The sequence below is a fragment of the Pan troglodytes genome, chromosome 1, assembly GCF_028858775.2.
Source record: "Pan troglodytes isolate AG18354 chromosome 1, NHGRI_mPanTro3-v2.0_pri, whole genome shotgun sequence".
Classification (NCBI taxonomy): Eukaryota; Metazoa; Chordata; class Mammalia; order Primates; family Hominidae; genus Pan; species Pan troglodytes.
The window spans coordinates 98,179,583-98,197,660 of NC_072398.2; the positions used below are offsets into that span (position 1 = coordinate 98,179,583).

The following is an 18,078-nucleotide window of genomic DNA, read 5'->3' on the forward strand; positions in this document are numbered from 1 at the left end:
AACAGGAAAAAATTATTTAATAGTATAACAAAATGCAAAATAAAGTACCCAAGTTACAAAACATAAATTCCTTTGGTTCATGATCACACCACTATTTTTACCTTCCACATAGCTACAGACATCACACCCTCAAAGTGAAGTCAAACTGTCCCCCTCATACTGAAGATGTCATGCCAAAACCATCACATACCCCACTGTTCAGTGAAACTGTTGGCAACTTACATGGAACAGAGCTGTGGGGTAGGAAAAAGGGGAAAGGGTTGCGTTAAAAAAAAATGGGGAGACTCTACACATGCAGAACAAGTTAGTGGGAGGGAGCGCTCTGCTGGGTCAACACGCCATGAACCACACCCCTATTCGTGCTACATGAGGCTGAGTCCTTGCTACAACCACACAGAAATACAGACAATCAAGTGAACCTGAGCACCCCCAGGGATAACAGAAGAAAAATACAGAGAAGCAGAGGAGAGAAAGAATGGCAGCAAGAGGCAGATCACAGAATACCAGGGAACACCTAGTCCAAACCCTGTTTTACAGATGGGGAAAGTGAGACCTGGAGTAGTGAAGTGTCTTGCCAAAATACATAGTTTATGGGAGCATTAGAACTCCATGCTTCCTTTTAATGTGAGCAAGGAAAAAAAGAGATTGACAAGAAATTGATAGGCCTGCTAAGGCAGGAGACAGACCCAGGCCTCTCATTCCAGTTCTGTTGTCTTTTTGGAAGAGTGCCTATGAGGTCATTAAGGCCTTTCTGGGTGTTTTCTTGATTCTCAAGAGTCAGGGTTCTGGGTGGCTCTGGGACAGAGGGATCCAAAGAAACAGCCAGGCCACCTGATCAGGACCGAAGACAATGGCCTCTAATCTGTTCCCAAACTAGATCTGAAACAGTCACAATAAGCTAAGAATAGAAATTCAGCCATCTCTGAATCAAACACCATCACCTAAATGGTGGCAGAAAGAAAAGTCACCGAGCTGATAATCTGCTGTAGGCTGAAAACTGGAATAAATTTCCAAAGCGCACTCTCTTTTCTCTCTAGCTTGAGGCAGGTATTCAATAAATACTTGAATGAACAAGTGAATAAATGAATACATGGAGACCATTGATGAATGTTCAGTTCCATGACAGATACTGGTTCTGTTCAAGATCCATGCCGAGGACACTTTTGGGGTCTAAATTCTTTTTGTCCCACTGTGCTGGGACTGCAGATATGTCACATCGTGCCCCTGGCAAATAAATAGAGAGAGGTGCAGATTTAAATAATAAAATGTGTCTGATTGGTAGAGATTAGGGGGAAAAGGTGGAAAATCATTCTTAAAGCAGCTGCTTTCTTTCACTTTTTTTCTCCTCTCAGTTTTATGAGAACAGTATACCAGATCCTGGAGCAATGAAGACAGAATTGCTGAATCTCCAAACATCTCAAAACATGCATTTGAAGTGAGTCAGGTAGCCTCACCCACTACCTCCTCGCCTCTCAACAGTCACTTCTTGGACAGGGAGGCTGTGGTAGACTGTGACAGTGAGATCTGACTGCACTTCTCGAAGACGGCCTCAGCAGAGAGTTTAGGCAGCCCCTGATCTAGAGGGCACTCATCCACCAAGCTGTTCATGGGCGTCGGGGGCAGCGGAGGGTCCTCCTCATCTTGACTCAGTCCAGAAATCAGGGAGTTACTTGCCCTGTCCAATTCCTTGTCCACTTGTTCCCTGGACACATCTGCTGTCTCAGGCTGTCCTGAAGGGATCTTCATGGAGTCAAAATATGCTGACAGGGCTTCCTGGAGCAGGGGCAGAAGTTTCTTTCGAGAGACCTGGGTGTTGCCTTGAAGATAGGCATGGAGGTTAGGGTGGGTACTTGAGGCAGGGGTCAGCTTCAGGGGTGGAGAGTGGGAGCGTTCCAGGACTTCACAGATCTAAAGAGGAGACAATAACAGGGAAATGATACACAACTTGCCGTAGCAAAGTGCTGGGCTTCTAAGTGAGAGGCTTCCTCTATAGAAGAGGAAGCTTTTAAAAAGTAAGTCGGCCGGGCGGGGCGCGGTGGCTCACGCTTGCAATCCCAGCACTTTGGGAGGCCGAGGCGGGTGGATCATGAGGTCAGGAGATTGAGACCTGGCTAACACAGTGAAACCCCGTCTCTACTAAAAATACAAAAAATTAGCCGGGCATGGTGGCGGGTGCCTGTAGTCCTAGCTACTTGGGAGGCTGAGGCAGGAGAATGGCGTGAACCCGGGAGGCGGAGCTTGCAGTGAGCGGAGATCGCGCCATTGCACTCCAGCCTGGGGGACAGAGCAAGACTGCATCTCAAAAAAAAAAAAAAAAAAGTAAGTCAGCCGGGCGCGGTGGCTCAGGCCTGTAATCCCAGCACTTTGGGAGGCTGAAGCGGGCGGATCACCTGAGGTCGGGAGTTTGAGACCAGCCTGACCATCATGGAGAAACCCCATCTCTACTAAAAATACAAAATTAGCCAGGCATGATGGCGCATGCCTGTAATCCCAGCTACTTGGGAGGCTGAGGCAGGAGAATCACTTGAACCCAGGAGACAGAAGTTGCAGTGAGCCAAGATGGTGCCACTGCACTCCAGCCTGGGCAACAAGAGCGAAACTCCGTCTCAAAAAAAAAAAAAAAAGTAAGTTATCCTTGAGGCCGGGCACAGTGGCTCACGCCTGTAATCCCAGCACTTTGGGAGGCCAAGGTGGGCGGATCACCTGAGGTCAGGAATTCGAGAACAGCCTTGTCAACATGCTGAAACCCCATCTCTACGAAAAATACAAAAATTAGCCAGACATGGTGGTTCACACCTGTAATCCCAGCTACTTGGGAGGCTGAGATAGGAGAATCATTTGAACCCGGGAGGCGGAGGTTGCAGTGAGCCGAGATCTCACCATTGCACTCCAGCCTGGGCAATAAAGCAAGACAAGAAAAAAAGTAAGTTGTCCAGAGTTCGGTTTTATTGTTTGCAACAGAAGGAACACTAATATACACAGTATTTTTTTTTTTTTTTTTTGAGACAGAGTCTTGCTCTGTCGCCCAGGCTGGAGTGCAGTGGTGCAATCTCAGTTCAGTACAACCTCTGCCTCCCCGGTTCAAGTGAATCTCCTGCCTCAGCCTCCCATGTAGCTGGGACTACAGGCATGTGTCACCAGCCTGGCTAATGTTTGTATTTTTAGTGGAGACAGGGTTACACCATGTTAGCCAGGCTGGTCTTGAACTCCTGCCCTCAGGTCATCCGCTCTCGCCTCGGCCTCCCAAAGTGCTAGGATTACAGGTGTGAGCCACCAAGCCTGGCCCACAGTATTTTATTTTAGTATTTTGTATTTTTTATTTAATAGACTAGGGATGGGGTCTTGCTATGTTGCCCAGGCTGGTCTCCAAATCCTGGTCTCAAGCAATCCTCCTGCTTCAGCCTCCGAAAGTGCTGGGATTCATACACAGTGTTTTATTTATTTTATTTTACTTTATTTATTTATTTATTTTTGAAATGGATTCTTGCTCTGTTACCCAGGCTGGAGTACAGTGGCACGATCTTAGCTCACTGAAACCTTCGCCTCCCAGATTCAAGCAATTCTCTTGCTTCAGCCTCCTGAGTAGCTGGGATTACAGGCACCTGCCATCATGCCCAGCTAATTTTTGTATTTTTAGTAGAGACGGGGTTTCGCCATATTGGCCAGGCTGGTCTCAAACTCCTGAGCTCAGGTGATCTGCCCAGCTCAGCCTCCCAAAGTTCTGGGATTACAGGCATGAGCTACCATACCCAGCCATACACAGTATTTTAAAAACAGAGGAAACAGTTTAGATTGTATATTTCATTTTATTATTAAAGTAACTAAAGCTAAGTAAGATGGTTGTAAGTAAAATCATGCAGATGATGGCAGTTAAACCAGAACCGAGGAACCCCAGCTTCTAATCTAGTGTTGTTTCCAAGTGTATAAATGTGCTCAAGAACTTGAACTAGGATGGGACTAGAATTTATCTAGAGGCCAGAAGAGGGATGGAGGAAGAAAGAATGAATTGAACAAAATAAGACTGGTATCACTATTACCCTCACTTACATGCAGGGAAACTGAGGCTTCAATGATCAGGTAACTTGCCTAAGGTCATAATTTGCATGAAGCAAAACTGACACCGAGCCCAGAGCTGTCACCAAAGCCAGTGTTCTAAATCAATATATTATACTACCCCTAACATAGGAGAAAGAGAGGAGATGGTAGAGTAGACTGTAAGAAAAGGACTCCTGGCTGGGCATAGTGGCCCACACCTGCAATTCCAGAACTCTGGGAAGGTGAGGCTGGTGGATCACTTGAGTCCAGGAGTTCGAGACCAGCCTGGGCAACATAGCGAGACTCTCCCTACAAAAAATACAAAAAAAATTAGCTAGCCATGGTGGTGTGCCTATAGCCGCAGCTACTTGGGAGGCTGGGAGGATTGCTTGAACCCGGGAGGCAGAGGTTGCAGTGAGCTGAGATCGTGCCATTGTACCACTCCAGCCTGGGCAACAGAGTGAGACATCTCAAAAAAAAAAAAAAAAAAACACACACACAAAAAAAACAAAACAGAGAGAGAAGGACTCCTGTTTCCAAGCATAGGGGCAACCTAGACAATGGTAGAGTCATTAGAAATCCACACAGCTTTAAAAGAGCAGCACAGAGGGGAGAAGATTCAGGAACGTGGAAGAGGTACTTCTAATGGCCAAAGCACCCTTTTCTTAATGACAGGATTAGTAAGAGCCACTATTTACAAAGTGCTTACTCTGCTCCAGAAGTGTGCTTTACACATGATATTACGTTTAATGATCATAGCAGAATTAGCAGTAGGTACTATTATGCCATTTCCAGATGCAGAAGTCAACTGACTTGCCTTAGCTCAAAGAGTGAGTAAGAGGCAAACCTAGAACAGAAAAGCACATCCACCTGACTTTAAAAACTGCAGTTCTTGGCCAGGTGCAGTGGCTCAGGCTTGTAATTCCAGCACTTCGGAAGGCCAAGGCGGGTGGATCACTTGAGGTCAGGAGTTCGAGACCTGCCTGGCTAACATGGTGAAACCCCATCTCTACTAAAAATACAAAAATTAGTCAGGCATGGTGGCAGGCGCCTGTAGTCCCAGCTACAGGCTGAGGTGGGAGAATTGACTGAACCTGGGAGGTGGCGGTTGCAGTGAGCCAAGATCACACCACTGTACTCAAGCCTGGGCGACAGAGTGAGACTCCATCTTAAAAAACAAACAAACAGACAAAACTGCAGTTCTTTTCATAATGACGAACTACCTTACACTGAATGAAATCAGATTTGCTTCCTGGGGAGAAGGCAAAGGCAAAGGGGGGCGGGAAAGGACAGACATACCTTCTATGAGAGCAAAGGATTATCTGGCTGTATTCTGTCTTTAGCAGTCCTCACAGAGCCTAGGCAACCCTCAGAATCCCTGAACTGCCTTAAGCCCACCTTTTTTTTTTTTTTTTTGAGACGGAGTCTTGCTCTGTTGGCAGGATGGAGTACAGTGGCGCAATCTCGGCTCACTGCAACCTCTGCTTCCCGAGGTTCAAGAGATTCTCCTGCCTCAGCCTCCTGAGTAGCTGGGACTATAGGCACGCACCACCACGCCCAGCTAATTTCTGTATTTTTAAAAGAGATGGGGTTTCACCATGTTGGCCAGGATGGTCTTGATCTCTTGCTCTCGTGATCTGCCCGCCTCAGCCTCCCAAAGTGCTGGGATTACAGGTGTGAGCCACCGCGCCCAGCCTTAAGCCCACTTTTAAATTCTTCCCTAGGCTAATCAGTAACCAGCAGAGGAACAGAAGGGGGAGGAAGTAGGAAAGATAGCCAAATCTGGATCTAGATCACTTCTTTACAGAGTTTGCACTATACAGAATAATTAATCCCTGCATAGTAAGTAGCAGAAAAGGTCTCTCGTATTTCTAATTTTCAAGGCAACAGCATAATTCCAGGGGTGAGGAATTAATGATTAAACCAAGAATAGAGTTTTTGTTTTTTTTTCTCCCCAACAGAGATGAGGTCTTGCTATCTTTGCCCAGGCTGGACTCAAACTTTCCAGCTCGGCTGGGCGCGGTGGCTCACGTCTGTAATCCCAGCACTTTGGGAGGCCGAGGCGGGCGGATCACGAGGTCAGGAGATCGAGACTATCCTGGCTAACACGGTGAAACCCCATCTCTACTAAAAATACAAAAAATTAGCCGGGCGTGGTGACGGGCGCCTGTAGTCCCAGCTACTCGGGAGGCTGAGGCAGGACAATGGCGTTAACCCGGGAGGCAGAGCTTGCAGTGAGCCGAGATTGTGCCACTGCACCCCAGCCTGGGCAACAGCACAAGACTGTCTCAAAAAAAAAAAAAAAAAAAAAAAACTTTCCAGCTTAAGCAATCCTTCTGCATCAGCCTCCCGAGTTGCTGGGACTACAGGCACGTGCCACTGTCCCTAGCTCAAGAAGGGAATTTTAACTCCGGATTTATAACATTTCCTTCTAACTAGATTTCGTTCTTTCAAAGTAGGAATTGAATCTCTAGTTCTCTTTGGAATTCCCCCTTTCTCAACAATGCTATGATTAAGGATGTTCATTAAAAAAAAAAAAAAGGATATTCATATAGAGAGAGAATGGGAAAAAGCAGAAAGGGGAGGAAACAGGTCCAGAAACAGGTCAAGGGACCTCGTGTAAGTACATTAATATAAGAACCTAAGAGAGGTCCTTATAGGACAGCTGTAGAGCACAGAGGTACATACAGGCAGACTCTGTAAGGCTCTTAGGTTGGAGAAGGGACACAGACTCACCGTTGTTTGGAGTGCCACATGGGGACAGAAAATAGCCAACTGCCGCACTGGCTCATTGTGAGTGTTGAAAAAGATAGTCATGGCAACCAGGACATCATAGCTGTGAGCCTGGCAGAAAGCATGGAGATCTGCAAGGAGGTTAGACCTCTGCAGAAAGGCCTGAAAGGGAAGAAATGGAGAGGGATGAAGGACTTTCTCATCATCATCAATAAAACATCCTTGGGCCGGGCACGGTCGCTTACGCCTATAATCCTAGCACTTTGGGAGGCCGAGGCAGGTGATCACTTGAGGTCAGGAGTTCGAGACCAGCCTAGCCAACATGGTGAAACCCTGTCTCTGGTAAAAATACAAAAATTAGCCGGGCATGGGGGCATATGCCTGTAATCCCAGCTACTCAGGAGGCTGAGGCAGGAGAATCGCTTGAACCAGGGAGGCGGAAGTTGCAGTGAGCTGAGATTGCGCCATTGCACTCCAGCCTGGGGGACAAGAGCGAAACTCCGTCTCAAAAAACAAAAACAAAACAAAACAAAACAAAAAATTAGCTGGGCATGCCGGCACGCACCAGTAATCCCAGCTACTAGGGAGGCTGAGGCAGGAGAATTACTTGAACCCGGGAGGCAGAGGTTGCAGTGAGCTGAGATCATGCCATTCCACTCCATCCTGGGCAACAGAATAAGACTCAGGCTCAAAACAAACAAACAAACAAACATACATAACTGCTAGAGGTTTTTTGAGCATAGGAGATAGTACTTCAGCTAGGGTGGTCAGGAAAAACCTCCCAAAACAAGAGACATCTGAGCTGAGTACCTGAATGTTAAGAAGGAGCCAGCTTTACAAAGAAAAAAGCTCAGCTGGGAATGAGCTTAATGGTTCTGAGGAACAGAAAAGAAACCAGTGTGGCTGCAGTACTGTAGAACAGGAGTGGAGCTGGAATGAGATGAGGCCAGAGAAAAAGACAAGGGCCAGATCAAGCATGGCGCTGTAAACCACAGTAAGTCCTTTAGATTTTTATTAAAAATACAATGAGGCCGGGCACAGTGGCTCACGCCTATAATCCCAGAACTTCGGAGGCCAAGAGGAGAACTGCTTGAGGCCAGGAGTTTGAGACCAGCCTGGGCAACACAGTGAGACCCCATCGACACATACATACACGCGTGTGCGCGCACACACACACACACACTAGTTAGGTGTGGTGGTGTGCACCTGTGGACCCAGCTACTCGAGAGGCTAAGGTGGGAGGATTGCTTGAGCCTGGAAGGTTGAGGCTGCAGTGAGCCATGATGGTACCACTGTACTCTAGCCTGGCAACAAAGCATGACTCCCTTAAAAAAAAAAAAAAAAATTAAAAAAGACCACTCTGGCTGCTGCGGGGAGAATGGTTTGTAGGGCTGCAAAAGCAGAGGCAGGGACACCAGTACTGAGGCTAATACAGTGGTGCAGTGAGAGATGCTGGACTCTGGTGGTCACAGTGGAGGTAGAGACAAAGATAGACACAAGATACATTTTGGAGGTGAGCCAGGAATGAGGTGCAAGGCCACATGCATAACATGCACAGCTAAAGGCTTTCTCTCCCCACCCACAGCCACAACTTGCTCTTACCTCCAAATCCATATATATTGCACTAATGGCCACCTTGACGCCTTGTCTATAGATAGTCTTCTGGTCCTTTCTCAGCATCTGCTCAGTGGTCAGTCCTAGAAAGCAGATGAGAGACTAGGGGTCAAACAGGGTAGGCCAGGGTCCCAAGACCAAGAAGGCAAGGACAGCCAGATGGGTCAAGGAAGGAAAAACAGCCTCTCTTTGGGGCAATGAATGGGGGAGATAATTGAAAATGTAATCATAGCCGGGCGCGGTGACTCAGGCCTGTAATCCCAGCACTTTGGGAGGCTGAGGTGGGCGGATCACCTGAGGTCAGGAGTTTGGGACCAGCCTGGCCAACATGATGAAACTCTGTCTCTACTAAAAATACAAAGAATTAGCTGGGTGTGGTGGCGGGCACTTGTAATCCCAGCTACTCAGGAGGCTGAAGCAGGAGAATCACTTGAACCTGGACTCTGTCTCAAAAAAAAAAAAAAAAAAGAAAGAAAGAAAATGTAATCACATAATCAAAAGCCATCTTAAATAACTGGTGACAATAGGTACCTTTAGAGCAAGTAACTTTGGAGAGAAGGATGAAACCCAGAACAGAGGCTTTTACTTTTTATCTTTCCCTCTTCCTATACTGTTTACATGTGAGTTCTTTCTTTCTTTCTTCCTTTTTATGTCAACAGGTGGTAGCTGAGTACAAGAATACAGTTTTTTTTGGGTTCTCTTCATCTTTTGTATACTCACAAAATATTTCTTTTGCCTCCCTAACCAATTCTATAGATTTCACTCTGATAATTTAGTATACTCTCAGCATATTTTATATATATGTCCTGTATTCTCTGAATAGACTGGAACCTATGAGGCTCTTTTTGTTTTTTTTTGAGACGGAGTTTTGCTGTTGTTGCCCAAGCTGGAGTACAATGGCGCAATCTCGGCTCACTGCAACCTCTGCTTCCCGGGTTCAAGCGATTTTCCTGCCTCAGCCTCCTGAGTAGATGGGATTACAGGCACACACCACCACGCTCAGCTAATTTTTCGTATTTTTAGTAGAAACGGAGTTTCACCATGTTAGCCAGGCTGGTCTTGAACTCCTGACCTCAGGTGATCTGCCCACCTCGGCCTCCCAAAGTGTTGGGATAACAGGCATGAGCCACTGCGTCTGGCCCTTCTGAGGCTCTTAATACATTCCTCCTCATCCTAACCAAGAGCCAGGATAGAACAATCCAGTAAATGATTGATTATTTCATGCTTAGGCTAATATGGTACTTCATTTCTTTCTGGTAAAAAATTTAAATAATTGGCCAGGCGCGGTGGCTCATGCCTGTAATCCCAGCACTTTGGGAGGCCCAGGCGGGCAGATCACCTGAGCTTCAGAGTTCAAGACCAGCCTGGTCAACATGGTGAAACCCGATCTTTACTAAAAATACCAAAATTAGCTGGGCGTGGTGGTGGGTGCCTGTAATCCCAGCTACTCGGGAGGCTGAGGCAGGAGAATCGCTTGAACCCAGGAGGTTGAGGTTGCAGTGTGCCAAGATTGTGCCACTGCACTCTAGCCTGGGTGGCAGAGCAAGACTCTGTCTCAAAAAAAAAAATAATAATATAATGAACAAGGCTTGCCTTTCTGTTTTCTTATCTGGGAGGTAGAAAAGTCAGCTAACATTTCATACCTGATACATCAAACTTTGCCTTTTGTAGGGAACCAAATATATCATTTCTCTTGGGTAGGTCTGGGAAAAGGACCTCTAGTTTCTCCACATATTTGCTGTCCTTTGGGGTTGCCTTTCCAATTTTAAGGTCCATGTTGACACAGTCCAGGATGATGGTTCCTGTGGAGAAGGGAGATGGTGGAACTTGAATCCTGTGACCCTTCACACACGACCACCAGAACATATATAACCTTCACACCAAATGGACACACACAAGGAGATTTGTATAGCAAAATCTCTGAAAGCAAAATGAGAAACTGGGATGGACTGTGTCCTCAGACCTCCCAAATCCAAACTAAAATGTAGGAAGGGAAATGGGGAAAAGGTAGAAAGAAAGCCTGAGCATCTCAAACCTTGGAGATTTTACAGCCTAGTCAGACAGAGATACACCTCTTCAGTAGGCCAAATCCCATCAAAGAATCGTCTAAGTTGGAAAAGACAGTCTAGTCCAACTCACTCTCTCTCTCTTTTTTTTTTTTACACGTGGAAAAATGAGAACAAGAAAGGTTAAGAGATTTGCTCAAGGTCACCTATTTCCTGGAGGAATTGGTATTGGAATCTGTTTCCTGCTTCTTTAGCTAATCCTCCTTCCATCATAAAATGATGCCAATAGGAAGCTTCTTGGTCTGTTGCCCTGCACTTCCTTTCTACTTTCTCCAACAAGTATCCCACAGGCCTTTAAACAGATGCTTAATTGTCCCCTGAAAGAATCCTATCTTTTGGTATGAGCTGAATGGCTCTGAGAGCATATGGTTAGGCTGGAAGCGTCTAGACTTTTCCACCCGCCCTTCTCAGGGACAGGAATAGAACTACTGAGGTCCCAATCCAAAAGCCACCCTTACCATGCAGAAGGGCTGCAGTTTGCCTGTCCAAGATCTCTGGTGCCCCCTGCAGGATTCTCTCGGTCACCAGGGTAGCACAGGACCCCACCAGCTCAACTGAAACATGGCAGGGAGGGCAGTGTTTCGGCTCGATGGGTCGATGGTCTAGCACCTCTGCTACTGCCTCCTCTAGGGCTGTGTCACTTCTGTGGAGGGGAGGGTATGGGAAAAGAGGAAGAAAGATAGGTACGGACACTCCAGCTGCTTCTAGCCAACCTCTACCCCACACATCAAGGAAAATGCAGATGTCTTTTTTTTTTGAGACGGAGTTTCACTCTTGTCACCCAGGCTAGAGTGCAATGGTGCGTTCTCGGCTCACTGCAACCTTTGCATCTCGGGTTCAAGCGATTCTCCTGCCTCAGCCTCCTGAGTAGCTGGGATTAAAGGCGCCTGCCAACATGCCCAGCTAATTTTTTTGTATTTTTAGTAGAGATGGGGTTTCGCCATGTTGGCCAGTCTGGTCTCGAACTCCTGACCTCAGGTGATCTGCCAGGCAAGCATTTAAAACTGACCTTTGGTTACTTTTACCTCTGCCTAACTCCTCTCAATTCTTTTTTTTTTTTTTTTTGAGACGGAGTCTCACTCTGTTGCCCAGGTTGGAGTGCAATGGCACGATCTCGGCTCCTGCAACCTCCACCTCCCGGGTTCAAGTGATTCTCCTGCCTCAGTCTCCTGGGTAACCGGGATTACAAGGCACGTGCCACCAAACCCGGCTAATTTTTTTTTTTTGTATTTTTAGTAAAGATGGGGTTTCACCATGTTGGTCAGGCTGGTCTCGAACTCCTGACCTCGTCATCTGCCTGCCTTGGCCTCCCAAAGAGCTGGGATTACAGGCGTGAGCCACCGCGCCCAGCAATTCTTTTCTTTAATGTTATAATTGGAGTCATCTTTAAATAGTGTATAAGCAAATTCTGTGAAGCATCTGCTGCAAATATCTTACCCCCACATTTGCTGTCCTTTAGCGTTGCCTTTCCAACCCTATACCCTTGACACCCTTGATACCCAACATCTAAATTTCTCCTTTTTTTTTTTTTTTCTAAGACGGAATCTTGCTGTGTCGCCCAGGCTGGAGTGCAGTGGTGCAATCTTGGCTCACTGCAACCTCCGCCTCCCAGGTTCAAGCAATTCTCCTGCCTCAGCCTCCCAAGTAGCTGGGAGTACAGGCGCCCACCACCAGGCCCAGCTAATTTTTGTATTTTTAGTAGAGACGGGGTTTCACCATATTGGCAAGGCTGGTCTCGAACTCCTGACCTCGTGATCCGCCCGCTTCGGCCTCCCAAAGTGCTGGGATTACAGGCATGAGCCACCGCGCCCGGCAAATCTCTCCTATTTTTATAACCCACTCAATACTTAGATTCCATGTGGGTCACCAGGTCCTGTGAATTCTATCTTAATTCCTATCCATGCCCTAGTTTCTAACTCTCTGTTACTGCCCCATTCTAGGCCCTCAATATCTCTCGTCTGGACTATTCCAGTAGTCTCTTAACCAATCACCTGCTTCCAACCAAGAGCCCTCCTGGGCTGTCCTTCACAAAGTGGCCGGAATGATCATTTGAAAAAAGAAAATCTGATTCTTTTAGGACCCAGAATATAATTTAAAATAGTTCCCCACTGCCTAAAATAAAATCCAATCGCCTTAGAAGGGCCTATGAGGCCTCCATAATCTGCCTCCTGCCTGCCCCCTCTGTCTCATCTTTTTCCATGTCCTACTTCTCCCTCAAATTTTATGCTCCAGCTGTGCAAAACAAATTCCATTTCCCCTAGCTCACCATACTATTTCACGCCTGCCTGCATTTGATTCTATTAATTACTCCCTCTGCCTGGAATGCCTTTCCTAACCACCTTCCCTCCTCCCTCCCAATTCACCAAGCAAACACCTAGTCCTCTTTCAAGACGGAGATCAGTGCTCACTTCAGCAGCACATGCGCTAAAATTGGAATGACACAGAGAAGATTAGCATGGCCGCTGAGCAAGGATGACACGCACATTTGTGAATTGTTCCATAAAATATATATATATATATTTAAAATAAAAAATAAAGGCTGGGCATGGTGGCTCACACCTGTAATCCCAGCACTTTGGGAGGCCAAGGCGGGCGGATCACGAGGTCAGATCGAGACCATCCTGGCTAACACGGTGAAACCCTGTCTCTACTAAAAATACAAAAATTAGCCAGGTGTGGTGGCGGGCACACCTGTAGTCCCAGCTACTCGGGAGGCTGAGGCAGGAGAATGGCGTGAACCCGGGAGGCGGAGCTTGCAGTGAGCCGAGATCGCGCCAGTGCACTCCAGCCTGGGCGACAGAGCGAGACTACGTCTCTTAAAAAAAAAAAAAAAAATTAGCCAGGCCGGGCGTGGTGGCTCACGCCTGTAATCCCAGCACTTTGGGAGGCTGAGGCGGGCGGATCACTTGAGGCCAGGAGTTTGAGACCAGCCTTGCCAACATGGTGAAACCCCGTCTCTACTAAAAATACAAAAAATTAGCTGGGTGTGTGGTGCCGCATGCTTGTAATCCCAGCTACTTGGGAGGTTGAGGCAGGAGAATCACTTGAATCTGGGAGGCTCACTGCAGTGAGCCGAGATGGTGCCATTGCACTCCAGCCTGGGCAACAAGAACAAAACTCAGGTTCAAAAAAAAAAAAAAAAAAAAAAATTAGCCAGGAATGATGCTTTTACACAGGAGGCTGAGGTGGGAGGATTCCTTGAACCCACGAGCTCAAGGTTATGATGATGCTGCTGTACTCTAGCCTAGGAGACAGAGCGAGAGAGACACCATCTCTTAAAAAAAAAAAAAGGTGGTGGCACGGTGGCTCATACCTGTAATCCCAGCACTTTGGGAGTCCGAGGTGGGCGGATCACCTGAGGTCAGGAGTTGAAGACCAGCCTGACCAACATGGTGAAGCCCCATCTCTACTAAAAACACACACACACACACACACAAAATTATCCCGGGAGGCGGAGGTTGCAGTGAGCCTAGATTGCGCTATTGCACTCCAACCTAGGCAACAAGAGAAAACTCTGTCTCAAAAAAAAAAAAAAGAAAAAAAAAGGAAAGTTTATTACTGAATGAATCCATAGATGGATAATGCTCTCTCAGGCTGCCTTCTGTCAGTATCCTGCTATAACCACAATGTGCTCAAGAAAAAAATATTAGCAGGAGCCAAACAGACAGGAAAGTCACATAATCGTGTTGCTTTTTTGGTAGTTTTTTCCAGTAGTAAATTAGGGATGGAATTATTATAAATGTGTACATTTGTTAAACAGACATTATTGAGATATTTATAGATTAAAAAAATTTTTTTTTTGAGACGGAGTTTCGCTCTTGTTGCACAGGCTGGAGTGCGATGGCATGATCTCGGTTCACTGCAACCTCTGGCTCCCATGTTCAAGCAATTCTCCTGCCTCAGCCTCCTGAGTAGCTGGGATTACAGGCATGTGCCACCACGCCTGGCTAATTTTGTATTTTTAGTAGAGATGGGGTTTCTCCATGTTGGTCAGGCTGGTCTCAAACTCCTGACCTCAGGTGATTCTGCCCGCCTCAGCCTCCCAAAGTGCTGGGATTACAGGCGTGAGCCACCACGCCCGGCCTGGCTAATTTTTTTTTTTTTTTTTTTTTTTGAGACAGAGCATCACTCTGTCGCTCAGACTGGAGTGCAGTGGCGCGATCTTGGCTCACTGCAACCTCCACCTCCTAGGTTCAAGCGATTCTCCTGCCTCAGCCTCCCGAGTAGCTGGGACTACAGGCGCGAGCCACCACGCCCAGCTATTTTTTTTTTTTTTTTTAAGATGGAGTCTTGCTCTGTCGCCCAGGCTGGAGTGCAAGTGGCGTGATCTCAGCTCACTGAAAGCTCCGCCTCCCGGGTTCATGCCATTCTCCTACCTCAGACTCCCAAGTAGCTGGGACTATGGGCGTCCGCCACCATGCCCGGCTAATTTTTTGTATTTTTTAGTAGAGACGGGTTTTCACCATGTTAGCCAGGATGGTCTCCATCTCCTGACCTCATGATCCGCCCCCCTCAGCCTCCCAAAGTGCTGGGATTACAGGCGTGAGCCACCGCGCCTGGCCTGAGATATTTATATATTCTAACATAATACATTATTCTAAAATCATAAGAGTTTATGTAGAAAAACTTTTGCTAACTTTTTGTGTGCTTTTAAATTTTTTTGTAGAGATGGGATCTCACCATCTTGCCCAAGCTGGTCTTGAACTCCTGGGCTCAAGCAACCCTCCTGTTTCACCCTCCCAAAGTGCTGGGTTTACAGGTGTGAGCCACCACACCTGGCCCTTTTGATAACTTAAAAAATTTTTTTTGGAGACAAGTTCTCGCCCTGTCACTCAGGCTGGAGTACAGTGATGTGATTATGGCTTACTGAAGCCTTGATTCCTAGGCTCAAGTGATCCTACCACCTCAGCAGCCTCCTAAGTAGCTGGGACTACAGGCATGCACTACCACACCTGGCAAATTTTTTTATTTTTAGTAGAGACAAGGTCACACTATGTTTATAGATTTTTGTATTTATTATTTTTTTTTAGAGAACAGGGTCTCGCTATAGTGGTCAGACAGGTCTCCCTAAGTGCTGGGATTACAGGCGTGAGCCACCACACCAGGCCACTTTTTAAAAATTAAAAATAGGCCAGGTGTGGTGGCTCACGCCTGTAATCCCACCACTTTGGGAGGCCAAAGTGGGCGGATCATCTGAGGTCAGGAGTTCCAGGCCAGCCTGGCCAACAGCGCAAAACCCTGTCTCCAGTAAAAAATATAAAAATTAGCTGGGCATGGTGGCGCGCACCTGTAATCCCAGCTCTCAGGAGACTGAGGCAGGGAGAATCGCTTGAACCCGGGAGGCAGAGGTTGTTGCAGTGAGCCGAGATCACACCACTGCACTGCAGCCTGGGTGACAGAGCAAGACTCCATCTCAAAAAAAAATAATTAATTAAAATTAAAATTAAAAATAGAGTTGCAGGCCAGGTGTGGTGGCTCACACCTATAAGCCAGCACTTAGGGAGGCAGAGGCAGGAAGATAGCATGAGCCTAGGAATTTGAGATCCGCCTGGGCAATATAGCAAGACCCTCTTCTCTAAAAAAAATTTAATAAGTAAGTACAAAAATAAATAATAAGTAAAAAAATAAAAAGAGAATTGCAAACATTTTTCAAAGGTTTCTATTACAATAAATCTGTCTCAGAATCTTTTTTTTTTTTTTTTTTTGGAGACAGGGTCTCCCTCTGTCTCCCAGGCTAGAGTGGAGTGGTGTGATCTTGGCTCACTGCAGATTCAACCTCCTGAGCTCAAGTGATCCTCCCACCTCAACCTCCCGAGTAGCTGGGACCATAGGCATGCACCACCATGCCTAATTTTTTAAAATTTTTTGTAAAGACATGGTTTTGCCATGTTGCTCAGGCGGGTCTTGAACTCCTGGAGCTTAATGGATCTGGCTGCCTTGGCCTCCCAAAGTGCTGAGATTACAGGCATGAGCCATCACACCCGGCACACAAAATCTTAAATAATGATACCAAAGGCAGATTTAAATGATTTTTGAGTTACCCTTTAGTTTGAACTCAACACGTTCTATTTCTTTTTATTATAGGGTATGTCTATATGCCACAGACATACATATAACTGCAGAACTGACAATATTTTGTGTTGTTTTTCTATATCTAATATGACCTATCAATTATGATTAGCCTATGAGATCCCTGAAAGCAAAAACTCTTTCTTTTTTGAGACGGAGTCTGGCTCTGTCGCTCAGGCTGGAGTGCGGTGGCATGATCTCGGCTCACTGCAACCACCACCTTCCAGGTTCAAGTGATTCTCCCGCCTCAGCCTCCCAAGTAGCTGGGATTACAGGCACTTGCCACCACGCCCAGCTAATTTTTATATTTTTAGTAGAGACGGGGTTTTGCCATGTTGGCCAGGCTGGTCTCAAAATCCTGATCTCAAAATCCTGATCTCAGGTGATCCGCCCGCCTCGGCCTCCCAATGTGCTGGGATTACAGGCATGAGCCACCATGCCCAGCCAGCAAAAACTCTTTCTTCCTCTCTTTATATCTCACTCATCAGAGCCCAGCATGGTACATGATAGGTAGCAATTTAATTTCCTTGTGCTTACTTGGATAAGATATGATGGTCGACAAGGATGAGGGTGAGTTGGCCAGCCTGGTATAATGCATGGAGGTCAATCTCATCCCGAAAAATCAAGATACTCTCTGGAATATGAACCTTCTGAAGAAAGAAGACAATGTCACCTCGCAGAGGTAGTTCAGAACGTTTTATATTTAAAACTGGCACAAAGACTTCCTCGGCCTCAGTTGTCTAGATAGGAAAGTGAAAAGAAGGTATCACAAGGTTTTATAATGACAGGAAAAAGTAACAAGACTACTGGGACCAAAGGAGACATACTTAGGTAAGTTACCACCTTTCTCAAAGCCACAAGTACCCAGTCTATAAAAATGAGAGGATGACTTTAGCCCTCCCTCCTTCTTAGTAATAACATGAAAGTCAACAAGGTAACTCATGGTAAATACCTATTTCTAGATGCAATGCTGCAGAGAAGGAATTTTTAGTCCTCAAGAACTAACCTGGGCAGAGGAATACACACTAGATCACTGATACCTATACGGAACTCAGTAATAAACTGTTTGAATATTGCTTTATGGTTTACATATTCCTCGAAATATATTTGCTCACTTTTTTCCTCACAGCAACACTGCAAAATATCATTTTAGTTTTTATAGATGGTGGCATGAGACTCAGCAAAGTTAAGGGATCTAATTTACCCAATGCTAAATGCTGGTAAGTGGTAGAGCTGGGTCTTGAACCCAGATCTTTTCGTTCTGAGGGACTCAGATCCTAGGTACTACCTTTTTTTACCCACCTTTGCTAGGTAAAAAGCCAGGGCAAGAGCAGACACCGTGGAGTCCAAATCACAGGCTTCATTTCCCAGCACAACATGTAGAGGTCGGGACTCCTGGAGAGAAAGGAAAATGGGAAACTAACAAAAGTATCTCTATTCATTTCCACTTATCTTTTTTTTTTTTAAATAATATATATATTTTTGAGACAGGTCTCACTCTGTCGCCCAGGCTGGAATGCAGTAGCGTGATCACAACTCCCTGCAGCCTCAACCTCCTACT

At 46.3% G+C, this 18,078-nt stretch overlaps 1 protein-coding gene and 1 non-coding gene across 7 annotated transcripts in view; one reads left to right on the forward strand and one right to left on the reverse strand.

Annotated features, from left to right (window-relative positions):
- Positions 1–18,078, reverse strand: part of PRUNE1 (prune exopolyphosphatase 1) — a 27,379-nt gene continuing 9,301 nt past the window's right edge. For 2 of the 6 annotated variants that reach the window (XM_063806037.1, XM_063806069.1), the window contains exons 2-6: positions 17,820–17,912; positions 17,055–17,257; positions 8,371–8,465; positions 6,772–6,930; positions 1–1,908 (exon numbers count right to left, since the gene is read on the reverse strand). In XM_063806037.1, the coding sequence (XP_063662107.1) occupies positions 1,480–1,908; positions 6,772–6,930; positions 8,371–8,465; positions 17,055–17,130 (759 nt within the window). In that variant the 5' untranslated portion in view covers positions 17,131–17,257; positions 17,820–17,912 and the 3' untranslated portion in view covers positions 1–1,479. 6 annotated transcript variants of the gene reach the window in all.
- Positions 12,849–12,955, forward strand: LOC112206990 (U6 spliceosomal RNA). The gene has a single exon (XR_002941470.1). It is a non-coding gene; the product is annotated as a U6 spliceosomal RNA (small nuclear RNA).